This window comes from Henckelia pumila, chromosome 2 (genome assembly GCF_033568475.1).
Source record: "Henckelia pumila isolate YLH828 chromosome 2, ASM3356847v2, whole genome shotgun sequence".
NCBI classification, from domain to species: Eukaryota; Viridiplantae; Streptophyta; class Magnoliopsida; order Lamiales; family Gesneriaceae; genus Henckelia; species Henckelia pumila.
Window position 1 is genome coordinate 14,370,326 of NC_133121.1, and position 12,624 is coordinate 14,382,949.

The 12,624-nt window shown below is 34.7% G+C and overlaps 2 protein-coding genes across 7 annotated transcripts; both read right to left on the minus strand.

The window, feature by feature from the left end:
* Positions 1–1,094: 1,094 nt before the first annotated feature.
* On the minus strand, positions 1,095–9,068 carry LOC140880597 (uncharacterized). 6 transcript variants are annotated; one of them, XM_073285171.1, is made up of 7 exons: positions 8,892–9,068; positions 8,708–8,765; positions 5,381–5,436; positions 3,849–3,954; positions 3,567–3,643; positions 3,255–3,390; positions 1,095–1,327 (listed from the first exon to the last, which is right to left on the minus strand). In XM_073285171.1, exons 4-7 carry the CDS (start codon positions 3,947–3,949, stop codon positions 1,324–1,326), a joined length of 318 nt encoding a protein of 105 aa, XP_073141272.1. In that variant the 5' UTR covers positions 3,950–3,954; positions 5,381–5,436; positions 8,708–8,765; positions 8,892–9,068; the 3' UTR covers positions 1,095–1,323. The 6 variants fall into 6 exon arrangements, with proteins under 6 accessions (XP_073141272.1, XP_073141271.1, XP_073141269.1 ...); XM_073285170.1 differs by lacking the exon at positions 8,708–8,765; XM_073285168.1 differs by lacking the exon at positions 8,708–8,765 and having other exon boundaries at positions 8,767–9,068.
* Positions 9,069–10,147: 1,079 nt separating this feature from the next.
* LOC140877256 (uncharacterized) lies at positions 10,148–12,317 on the minus strand. The gene is made up of 4 exons (XM_073280796.1): positions 11,307–12,317; positions 10,895–11,069; positions 10,694–10,792; positions 10,148–10,407 (listed from the first exon to the last, which is right to left on the minus strand). The coding sequence occupies exons 1-4, from the start codon at positions 12,315–12,317 to the stop codon at positions 10,148–10,150; spliced, it is 1,545 nt and encodes a 514-aa protein (XP_073136897.1).
* Between the last annotated feature and the right edge of the window lie 307 nt (positions 12,318–12,624).

Below are 12,624 nucleotides of genomic sequence, written 5' to 3' on the forward strand. Positions count from 1 at the left end.
TTTTTATACTCAATAATTATCTAATGTATATTTAAATTTGATCATCCAAAACAAACAAACAAATTTATTCAATAAATTGAAAAATTATACGTAAAAAAAGTTTGAATATATTATTATGTATGACCAAGATAATTAAGAATCAAAGCAAGTCAAACTACAATAATTGTCTTATGATTATTGGCTGAATTGGTAACGTAACACTGAAAAATATTGATTTGTAATAAATAAAAAAAAATACTGACATGACACAAAATGTTGAGATCGAAAATTATTGAATTATCAAATATCACGTCAACAATTGAACTAACAATAGTCAAAAATTAAATATTAGTGTGCCAAAACCAAATTTGACAACTCAATGGACTAAAACTCAAATTTGAACAAATTAATTAATCAAAAAATCATTTCTCTAAAATAAATTACTATTTTTTACTTTAAAATCAATATAAGTAAAATTATCATTTAACATAAATTATTCATGACATTTGAGATTTTGTATTGTTTAAAATATTTGAGTCATACTGTTACCATCAACTATAAATTTTGTTAAAGCGAAAAGCATTTGGTAATACAATTAATATCAGAATCAAGTTCATGGTTTCGAGTCACATTGATTGAAAGCACAATTATGAATAAAATGATTGTTTGAGTCCAATAATTGTCCTTCTCTTTGATTGAACAATTGAAACATGTGTTTGTTTGTACCGCTATACGATTTAAAAAATTTGAGTTACACACTTACCATCAACTATAGCTTTTAGTAACAGACAAATCACTTAATCCTACAATTTTTAACAAATATTTTTCAACTTGCAAAATCATGAAAACAAATATTTTTCAACTTGCAAAACAAGCTCAACAATTACATCTATAAAATTTTAAAAAATTAACATTGGAAACCATATACAAACTTCATAACCTCAAAACATAAACTTGACTTAAAACTTATAAACTTTGCAGTAACTGAACGAGATCTGCATGAGAAAAGTGGCGCTTTTCCCCGAGACCATGCTCTGATGCCAAGTTGTAACGTCCTCTATTTTCTTATCATTTAAAATAATATAATCTAAATCTAAAATAATGTAAAATGCAGATATTTAATAGAAATCTCATAACTTCCAACCGTGCATAAACTAAAATAAAATTTAGCAAAACTAACATTCAAAAAAATTCTGGCATCTCAAAAACTTTTAAAATATTCAACTACCAACATAAATAAAAATTCATAAATAATATTTTCTAAAATCGCGGAAACATCATGGTTTTGGATAGGCGCCTGTTCACGACCACCACTCTCGCCAGACTACACCACATCAATCATCCTCACCTGCACCGATGAAGTTTAGTGAGCCTAAAGGCCCAACAAATATTACCGAAAATAACAAATACATAAATATAAACTTTAAAACTTTCTTTTGCTTTTAAACCTTTAATCACACACACAAGCACACAAACCTCCACTTTTTTTTAAAATTTAAACATTTACTCTTCACACTTCAAACATAACACCTCATACCTTTTCTTTACACCTCAACATAAACCACAAAACAATAACACCTCAAAACATTTTCTTTTCTTTCGACATGTGGATCCAAAACTTTCCTCTTTTATAATGGTCGCTTGATCAAACATATACAAGGAATTCCAGGTTTGAAGGGTCATCATGACCTGAGGGCCTACATCCACACTTCGTCTTCTTTAGTGAAGGGGCATCATGACCCGAAGGCTTACATCGACACTCCGTCTTCTTTATTCGTAACTTCACCACAAGCCATAAAAATATTTTTCACACCTCTTCTTTCCTCAACCGTCAACAAAACACACCAAAACACCCCAAACACACTAACACACGCTGGACAGCACAAACAATACACCCAAACACACACAAACTCACACACACAAACACACGCAACACACACATCCGACACACACACACCCACATGTATACACACATACCAGCACCAAAATACACGTACCAGCATGCATATACACACGCTAATACTCCTAAAACACACACACGAGCAGAACACACACACACGAGCACACACCCATAATCACACACCCCCCATTCGCACACACTTATACACACAGTACACGTGTATTGTTCATGTATACATACTGTATACGTGTACAGTACCCGTATACGGGCAGTACACATGTATACAGTATACACACACTGTTTCACCTTCAAACACATGCATTAAATCTTTCGTACTCGCATATACATACCATCAAGCTGTTTATGGATCAATAAATCTACATCAAATCACTTTTAAAAACTATATGGCTTCATCGATGTGTCAAAAGAATGGATTATACTTGCCTTAAACCGTAGAAGAGACGATTCAGAGATGATTCTGCGATCGGACCGTACCCGGAACACGATCGAAACTGATCGGACATCAAGAAGAACCCAAGATACAGATCCCTAGCCGCCTACCTCTCCTCTTCCTCATGTCTGCCCTCTCTCGTTTTTTTTCGTTTCTTTCTCTTTTTTTATACGCTTTCTTCTCTTTTTCTTTTCTTTTGTTTGAGTTACTTCCAAGCCTGGCCCAAAATATAATTAATCTATTCTATATCTAATTCTAATAACCCTAAGGGTCCGGTCCACTCCCTAATATTATAAATTTAAATATATCTCACTAATTAACCCAAAAGTCCATAAAACTAAATGAAATATATTTTACATCTTTTATCGTGTCCAAGTATCTCGTCACCAGAATGCATCCCAAAATCTTTCTTTAAAATTTAAAATCTCAAATAACAGTAAACGTTAGAAATAAAATAATTAAGTCTAACACATAAAATTTAAACTTTTAAAAATCATTTAAATGAAATTAATGCAGGCTGGTCGGTCACTTAAATTTCGGAGTGTTACAATGTTGTAGGGTTTTAGCAAGTGTAACTAAAGCTTTATAATAATCATGGGTGGCTTGATTCTCTAACAAACCTTCAGTCCCAGCTCTTTTAATCCAATTACATAATTTTGGCGTGGCACATATCAATAGTGTAACTAAAGCTTTATAATAATCATGGGTGGCTTGATTCTCTAACAAACCTTCAGTCCCAGCTCTTTTAATCCAATTACATAATTTTGGCGTGGCACATATCAATGTATACACGTTAGTAGAAGTTGCATTTTTGGAATACAGAGTAAACACTCGATTTCAACTTTATAGTATCATAATATTGGAAACCAGAGTTGATACATTGTCACTACATCTACGAGAAATAAGGTATAATAGACCACTTACTTTTCGATTTTCATGGATCTAAGACCTTCGTTACTCTTGAACTCCAAAATAGCCTGATCAAAAGTGCTTCTAACATGTTCGCACATTAGCATCAGTTCCTGACAAGAATCCTTGAGTACCTCTCGCGCCGAATCACCTGCAAACAGAACACAATGATTAATGATCAAACAATATATCACACCATTGAAGGAACACCAAGTGTGAAACTTTGGGGTGTGTTTCATGACTATATAACAAATTGCGGGCGTTGTTCAAAGTTTAGTACTGGCATTGACAGTTTCTCATTGCAAATAAAGGGTTTAGTAACTTTACCGGTAGTTTGCACTCTAATGTTCACACGAGCATCAGAAGGGTGTGGAATGCTATAACCACAAAATGAAACTCTCGGGCTGCAAGATATCATTATACCATTTAACATCTAATCTAATTTTTAAAAATAATGATTATAAACACTAAATACATTGGAGCAAACCAGCTGTTAAACAACAGGGTTGGTTATTAGAATTTTTGCTGGAATGTATATGCTCTTGCCAACATATGATGTTGGGGTAAACTATAGTTTCATTGTATAAACCAACTGCAGGTAAAACTCACTCTTGATTCAGACTAAATCGCAGAGAATTGGCTAGAGTATGATCCTCATCAGTCAATGAAAATGTCGCTTGTGAATTATCTTGTAATGAACCAAGCTCCATTTAATCTGGAAACAAAAAAGAAAAAAGTAATTTTTACTGAAAACTTTGTTAGTGCATCGAATTTAGCAAACAAATGGAGCAACTCTAAGATTTTGTCAGGTAAATTGGGTTCATAAGACATAAAATTTTTGTAAGTTTAAAAGCATCAATGTAGCAAAAAATGAACATGCATTTGTAGCCCCAATTCGCTCCACTGAATTTTTTATACATCTATTGAAGAACATTAAGATCCCACCCAAAAATCAGAACCCAAAACAAAGGTTTCAGAGCAAATGCATTGTGACTATGTGAGGGCCCATACTCTTGATTAATGTTTAATGACCAAACAACCAGAATTATTTAATGTAAACGGCGAAAACGATTAAAAATTTTCCATTTTGGGCCTACAGAAATTTCGGCACGACCTCCCCGTAAATAGGGCATCCCGAAAAATCCAACACAACCACCTTTTAATACTCAAAAATAGAATCACATTCAACAAACAAAAACCCTACAGCCGCACTGGCCAGGACTAAAACACATGCAAAGCCGACAAGGCTCGATCACTCCATAATCAAATTCAAACCAACAACAAAGTGTATAATACAACTACTCGGGGCATCACCCAGGCAGAAATCCAAACTGGACAACACAATACATATAAATATCTGAGAACGCCACAACTACTAGCCTCACTGGGCACCGCTTCCTGACGCTCCAACAAACACGTCAGGATTCCCTGGAAATCTTGCTATGGCATCAAAAACAGCAACAACATAAAAGAAAACAGGGGATCCCAGTACAACAGACCAGTAAATTACGACGCAATAAATGACATTAATAATACCAAGGAAATGCAATGCGTGAATGGTAGCAATAAGTAACGGATACCAAATTGAGTACTAACAAATAGCAACAAATCCTATCCCACTCATCCCTCTTGATGACTCCATATATCTCAAGAGGTCAACAAGAACAGCCGTCAAAGGAGTCAAGGCTCAACATGCTACGCCATTAGATTAATGTGTCTGGTTGACGAATATCCCTTTTCAATTTATTTTAGAATAAACTATATTATTTATTTAAAAAGAGGAAGTGCAAATTGCTCAAAAATCCTCAATGCAAACATGTTTTGCTCTGCACTCTCTAGCCATTTTTTTGTACCACAATTTTTGTTAATTTGTACCAGATCTTGTATGGTTTTGTACCACATCTTATATTGTTTTGTACCACATTTTATGACTAGGGACCCCAAAGCAAAACATGTTTGCATTTGGGGATTTTTGAGCAAATTGCCCAAAGAGGAACTAGGGATAATTACTCAACTCACACATAATCTCAGAATTATGCATGAATGCACATAAAAGTCCAAGGCACATAATAGCAAATAACAAACCACTTAATACAATTACATGGCGTCATAAACATCGTCAGATACATGTTTGAGCGTACCTCACCGAAAACTTAAATTTACCACAATTCTCAAGAACTTCCCGACAACTCCGAATCTGTGGCAAACATTTATTTCAAAATCAATTTCTATAAAACTTCAATAATTCAACGATTTAGGGTATAATTCCAAAATAACTTTCGAGGCTAACATATGACAATCCTAAGGCATAACACTTTCGAATATGAGATTTTCCACCGCCTTAGAAGTTCGAAAACCAAATTCACACCATTCTGAATTTTCTGAAAATTCTACAAAATTCCACAGGTTCGTATTTAGATTTTCTAAAGCATCTAAACAACCAAACATAAATTATTAAGCACTAAATCTCGAAAATACCCAATTTAATAAATATAAAATTTCTAATTTTTGCTTAAATAATTTCCGAAAAATAACCAATACCTCCAATTGGCTCAAATATTGTACCTACAACCAACAATAAATCATATATCAATATTAGAAACTCAAATGAACCGTAATACCCAAATTTCGAAACCCTAATATCTGAAATATACCCACGGCTACGAAATAGAGTTCCAAACCTCCTAAAAACCCTGTCCTTGGCTGAACGGACGTCGCCGGTAGCGAGGGTCAGCAACTGGGCGACGGCTGGACGGAGGGTGTTTTTGAGACGACAAAGAAACTTCGAAAAATAGGTATCAAAAGAAAGCTTGCGTCATGGGCTTTCCGAATCTACGATTATTTTTGAAATCCGGCCACCGATGAAGAAGTTATCGGCGGTCAAAGGCGGTAGGAAAATTTGAGGAAAAGAAACGAAAGAGAGGGGAAAATGGGTGGAGGAGAGAGAAAGGTACTTGTAGGTTTATGCAACTCTTTTATTTGACCCGGACAATTTTATTCCAACTACTGTGTAACATAAAATTTAAAGACAAAAATTCCTATGAAACGGTTTCAAGGGTCATTTTTTGAGATGGATCTCTAATATGGGTTATCCATTAAAAAATATTACATTTTATGCCAAAAGTATTACTTATTATTATAAATATGGATAGGGTTGACCCGTATCACGGATGAGACTGTCTCACAAGAGTGTTACTCAAATTTAAATATGTAATTTTATATCGTCTATATTCCGATATTTATTAATGCATATTTTTATAACACAATTTTATTATTTGGCTTAATTATTCTAATTTAGTACGTTAATATAATTAACCATAATTCTAGCCAAATAACTGGATAATTAACCTGGATGCCTTTGGAGTATGTAGAGACAATTGTAGTCTGAATATATGCTTCATGCATTTAAGAACCCGATATTAATTATCCATTATTTGGCTAAAATTATGGTTAGTTATATTAAAATGCTAAATTAGAATAATTAAGCCAAATAGTGTAGAGGTACATAAACATACAAGTACTTTTCTCTCTCCTCCACCCCATTTTTTACGCGGCGTCTTCTTCCTTCTCTTTCGTTTATTTTATTCAAATTTTCCTACCGCATTTGACCGCCGATAACTTCTCCATCGGTGGCCGGATATCAGAAATAATCGTAGATTCGGAAAGCCCACGACGCAAGCTTTCTTTTGAATCTTTGATACCTATTTTTCGAAGAAACTTTGTCGTCTAAAAAACACCCTCCGTCCAGCCGACGCCCCTCGCTACCACTGACCTCCGTTTATCCTAGGACAGGGTCTTTTAGGTTGTTTGGAACTCTATTTCGTACCCGTGAGGTATATTTCAGATCTTAGGGTTTCGAAATTTGGGTATTACAGTTCCTTTGAGTTTCTAATATTGATATATGATCTATTGTTGGTTGTAGGTACAATATTTGAGTCAATTGGAGGTATTGGTTATTTTTCGAAAATTACTAACATATGACAATCCTAAGACGCGGGATGGAGGAGAGAGAAAAGTACTTGTATGTTTATGTACCTCTTTTATTTATTTGGGTTCAAAATTATTCTAATTTAGCACTTTAATATAATTAACCACAATTCTAGCCAAATGACTGGATAACTAATATCGGATCCTTACATGCACGAAGCATATATTCAGACTACAATTGTTTGTACATACTCCAAAGGCATTCAGGTTATACACGACATTTAATTTGAAATCACCAATCCTTCTAACCCTGTAGCATTCATACTTCAACCATAGTTGCGAAAACAATATTCCGAACAAAAACTACTTTTTTCAGTAATAAACTTTATTCATTAACACATAAAAAGAACAAAATATATGGTTAAGACCCTTCTAAATCGACAATTAAAACAAAAATAGAAACTACCATATATGACTTAGAAACCTTCAAAAACTTTTTTTTAAAAAAATAAATTCAATAAAATTAATATATATATTTATATACATATAAATATAATATTATAATAAAAATAAATAATCATTTATGAAGATGTGACAAAAGCATAATAATCATAGAACCGGAGAACCCTAGGATTTTTCCTTTTGTTTTTCTTTAATTATCTTTAAATCTTTGTGTGAACCTGTTCACATAAATAATAACTATACAAAGGAATTCTTATATTCATCTTTACCATTCTGTGAATTAAGACTAATCAAATTCCATAATAATAACTATAACTTGATAAAGCCTAACTTTCAAAAAAAAAAAACAAACTTGGCAAAGCCTCTCGCCCCCATGCGGGCACAATTATATTTAATATAAAAAATACAATAATAATTTTTTATTTGAAATGTAAAGAGGTTAAAATAATTTTTGATGCTTTTATTATATTGCATTTTGTTAAATCTATTCTATTTTATAAATGTTGAATGACTTATAGTTAGGGGTCTTTGTCGGTCGGTTAGGTTTTAATTTGTCCAATTTCGGTTCGATTTTCCGGTTTTCGGCTTATGAAAAAATGTAATCCTCGGAGCCGACACTAAGGAATTGGTCGACGCAAACAGTTTCACTTCGATTCGGTTCGGGTTTATAGGGTTCGGTTTGGTCGGTTTTATCATTAATAATACATAACAAAATAAAAATTCAAGAGAATGAAACAAATAATCAAATTTGGTCATTTAAGAATCTATTTTTTCAATCCTAGTTTCTTGAATTTCATTTACAAAGCTACATGTAAGTTTTGTGAAGCAAAAATTATTTACAAATTAGACAGATAAATCTCCACGGTCATCAGTGCCTTATTCGAATTGAAACTAGAATAGCTCAAGAAAATATACACCTTTTTCTGATCATTCCAGTAATCAATCCAAGCGGTAATATCGGGGTTTATAATTTAAACAAACGAGATTATATGTGTCAATAAGTATTATAAGCCCAATATGCATAATATGTATTCATGCATAAAAATTAAAATGAGGGGTTGAGGAACTGAGTAAGAGACCTTGCATTCTTCAAGATTACAATTTACAAGACTAAGAAAGAGCGAGAGCCGCAACTCACTGTATATTTCAGAATTTTGAGAGAAAGATGAGCAGAGGGCTTGCGTAATGGTGAGAGCGAGAGCTTCAAACAGCCGAGTGAGTTGCGGCTTCAAACAGAAGAGAGACTACGACTAAGCAACTAACCGAGCAGCCGAGCAACGAACAGAGCAGCGTCGGAGGAGGAGGAAAGCTTTGGCGGTCGGAAGATTTTGTGATGCAAGCTTCGAAGTTCTGTGGACGATGGAGTTATGGACGGCGGCGATTTGTAGAGTCAGTGAGTAAGGCTAGGGTTGGGGGAATTAGCAATGCGTGAGAGATTCAGAGAAGGAAATCAATTATCCAAGTGCATATAGGGACTAAAATATAATATATATGAAACATGGAAAACCTAATAACTTAGGGACTAAATTGTAATATAACCTATATTTCGTCCGGTTCAGTTATTTCGGTTTTTTTTATGAATAAAAACCGAAATCGAACCTGGAAACCGAAAAACTCAAATTTTATATCCAAAACCGAACAGCAAAACCGATCCAAAAAATCGATTTTTTATTTCGGTCGATTTTTTTCGGTGATATCCGAATAATGAACACCCCTACTTATAGTAATTGTTTTTTATGTGTCATGACACACCAAAAATTATCTTTCAATTCTGCCATTTTTTGTTACCACCTCACTTTATTGTTTTTGTTATGTAGACTTTTTCACACGTACATGTCCACCTTTTCTTCAACTACATTTTTCCACTAATCTCTTCCACTTTTTCTTCAACCAAATTTAATTACCACTATCATATTACCCTATTGGAATAAAAAAGTTATAAATAGATTCAAATTTATAAAAATATATTTTGAGCACATGCAATACTACTTTTAAGAATAATTGTATTGCGGGAAGGGGTATTTTAGGGTAAAAATTTATATGTCGTAAAGTGTTCTTACCGGATGCAACTGATGGATGACTGTGTCAATAATGGGTCTTTCTTTGATTTGTTCTACAAACATTTTCGTTCAGTTTCATAATAATCATCAGGCCTTGTTTATAGGGGTAATTTGCATGTTTACACGTTTTTAGTTAGTGGTAATCTGTTGCTAATTTCTTGATGATGCACGTTGTGATTTTTTTATCTATTTGAGTAAGATCTTTCAACGATGAAGTAATATTTCAAAAAATACAAGTCTTCTCTTCCTATAACTCATTTTGTCCTCTTCTTCTATATATATGTCTTGCGGTCTACAACAGCATTGAAGTTTTTTTTTTTTGAAACAAGATATTTTTTTTTTTTTGAAATCCAAACCAACATATCATTAATGGGAAGGATTATTACAAACTTTGTTCAAAAGATAAGAAATAACACTAGGAGGGTTGGTCCAAACCATGGGACTAGAAAATAAACAAGCTCATTTAGCCAAACTATGAGCGACTATATTAGAATGTCGACTCACCCACTTTAAACTGAAACCAGACTGTCCATTCAACAAAAGTCTGCATTGTTCCACAATTGATCCAAACTCTGATATGTTTGGATTTTCTTTGTTCACTGCATCGACTACTGTTTTAGCATCCATCTCAAGGTGAACCATATTCAAATCCAATTGGCGTATCCATGACAAAGCTTCCAACAAACTTATGGCTTCGGCTTCCTTGACAATTTGTATACCTGAAATAACAACAGTTCGTGCCTCTATAAAATCTCTTACTGTTGTCCTCTAAATTAAGCGCTGCGTCAATATTACACTTGAGGAAATTTTGCGGTGGATTATGCCATAATAAGCAAGGTGGATTGTGACATCCTCGAGGTTCAATGGCTCTTACTTTAACAGCTAACCAATCATAAAGAGTATTAAGAGCATAGTTAACTGTTGACATGAGATTTGCATGAGTGTGATTCCATTATTCATCATTTTGCTGTTTCCAGATTCCCCAAAGAACAACTGCAAACCTACCCATATCTACCTCATTCAACTTAGACATCATCATAAACATCCACTCAACAAAAGATTCAGCGAGATTAGCACATTCAGTCACAATCCCTATTAGTTTCACTTCACACCAACATGCCCGAGCAAACTCACACCCGATAAAAATATGCCAACCATTTTCCAATTGAGTATTACACATCAAGCACACAGTAGAAATAAACATACCTCTTGTTCGCAATTTTATTTTGGTTGGAAGGGTGTCTCTAGTTGCTCTCCACAGAAAACTTTTTATCTTTGGTGGTATAGTTAAGCTCCAAATCTTTTGCCAATTATACTCCGATGATGATGGTTCAAGAGCAAGCAATCGACGTCCTACTCTATACCCTGATTTAACCATGTACTGCCCATTTAAAGAAAAATGCCATATCTGAACATCATGTACATCAGCTCCCCTTAACGGAATTTTCAAAATTTCCTCCACATCTCTTTGCACAAAAACTTCATTCAGTGGCTCTATATCCCATTCTCAGACTCCAGGGATCATCAAATCAGACACATGAAGATGTTGCATAAAAGGATGAACCTGTGTCTCCAATTTAAAGTTATCAGAGTTACGGAGCCAAGGGTCTGACCGTACCTTTACCCTTCTGCCATCTCCAATCTTCCATCTCAAACCTTGCTTTAACAGTATAAGTGCATGCCAAATGCCTCTCCAAGTGAAGCTTGGGTTATGACCCAAATTTGCATTCACTAAATTCCCATCCGAAAAGTATTTTGCTCTGAAAACTTGACTAACTAAGGCATTAGGATTTGTAATGAAATTCCACCCATGCTTTGCCAGAAGAGCCAGGTTAAAACACCGGAGATCTCTGAATCCCAAACCACCAAACTCCTTTCGAACACACATCTTATCCCATCCCATCAAATTAAGTCCTCTTTTGTAACTCGATCCCCACCAAAAACTATTAAGCATCCGTTGCAGCTCCTCGAGGATAAAGAAAGGGATTAAGAATGAACTCATACAATATGAAGGGATCGCATGCCCAACTGATTTTACAAGCACTTCTCTGCCCGCTTTTGACAGACCCTTCCCTCTCCAATCATTTACTTTACGCCACACTCGGTCCCTAATGTACCGGAAAACTGCTTTCTTACTCCTGCCAATAAGAGATGGAACTCCTAGATATTTCCCAGTATTTAAAGGTTGTAAGACCTCTAAAAGACTGGATAAATTACCTTGATCGGTAGGCTCCACGTTCCTACTAAACATAACACCAGATTTTCCAAAATTCACAGCTTGGCCAGAAGCCATCTCATAATTGTGAAGGATCTCTTTTACTGCTTGACACTCCCTGATGTTAGCTCTAAAAAACATAACACTATCATCAGCAAACAAAAGATGTGATATAGATAGAGCTCCACGACATACCTGGCTGCCATGAATAACACCCTTCCTTGCCGCCTCCTCAATCAGAGTAGATAAACCTTCAGCACATAAAATGAACAGGTACGGCGATAGAGGATCACCTTGTCTTAAGCCCCGCTTTGGTTTTATAGGACCCACTAGCTGATCGTTTACCACCACATAATATGATCCAGATGTAACACATAGCATGATAATGTCAACCCACTGTTGTGAAAATTCCATTCGGAGCATAATTCGCCGCAGAGGTCGGAGGGTGATCTTATTTTCGAATCCGAAATGATGTCGATAGATGGATATCCATGTCAATATCGTTTACGAATCTTGATGGCAATGACGTTTTATGAATCAATTCTTAATCGATATATGCGTTATTTACTCTATTGTCGAGTTGAGTATGAATAGAGTTGATATGATTTATTTAACCCTTTATATATGTCGATTATACTGGGAATGATTTCTCACCGGAGTTTATCCAGCTGTTGCTTTGTTTTGTATGTGTGCATGGCAACAGAAGGGGCAGGAGCTAGTC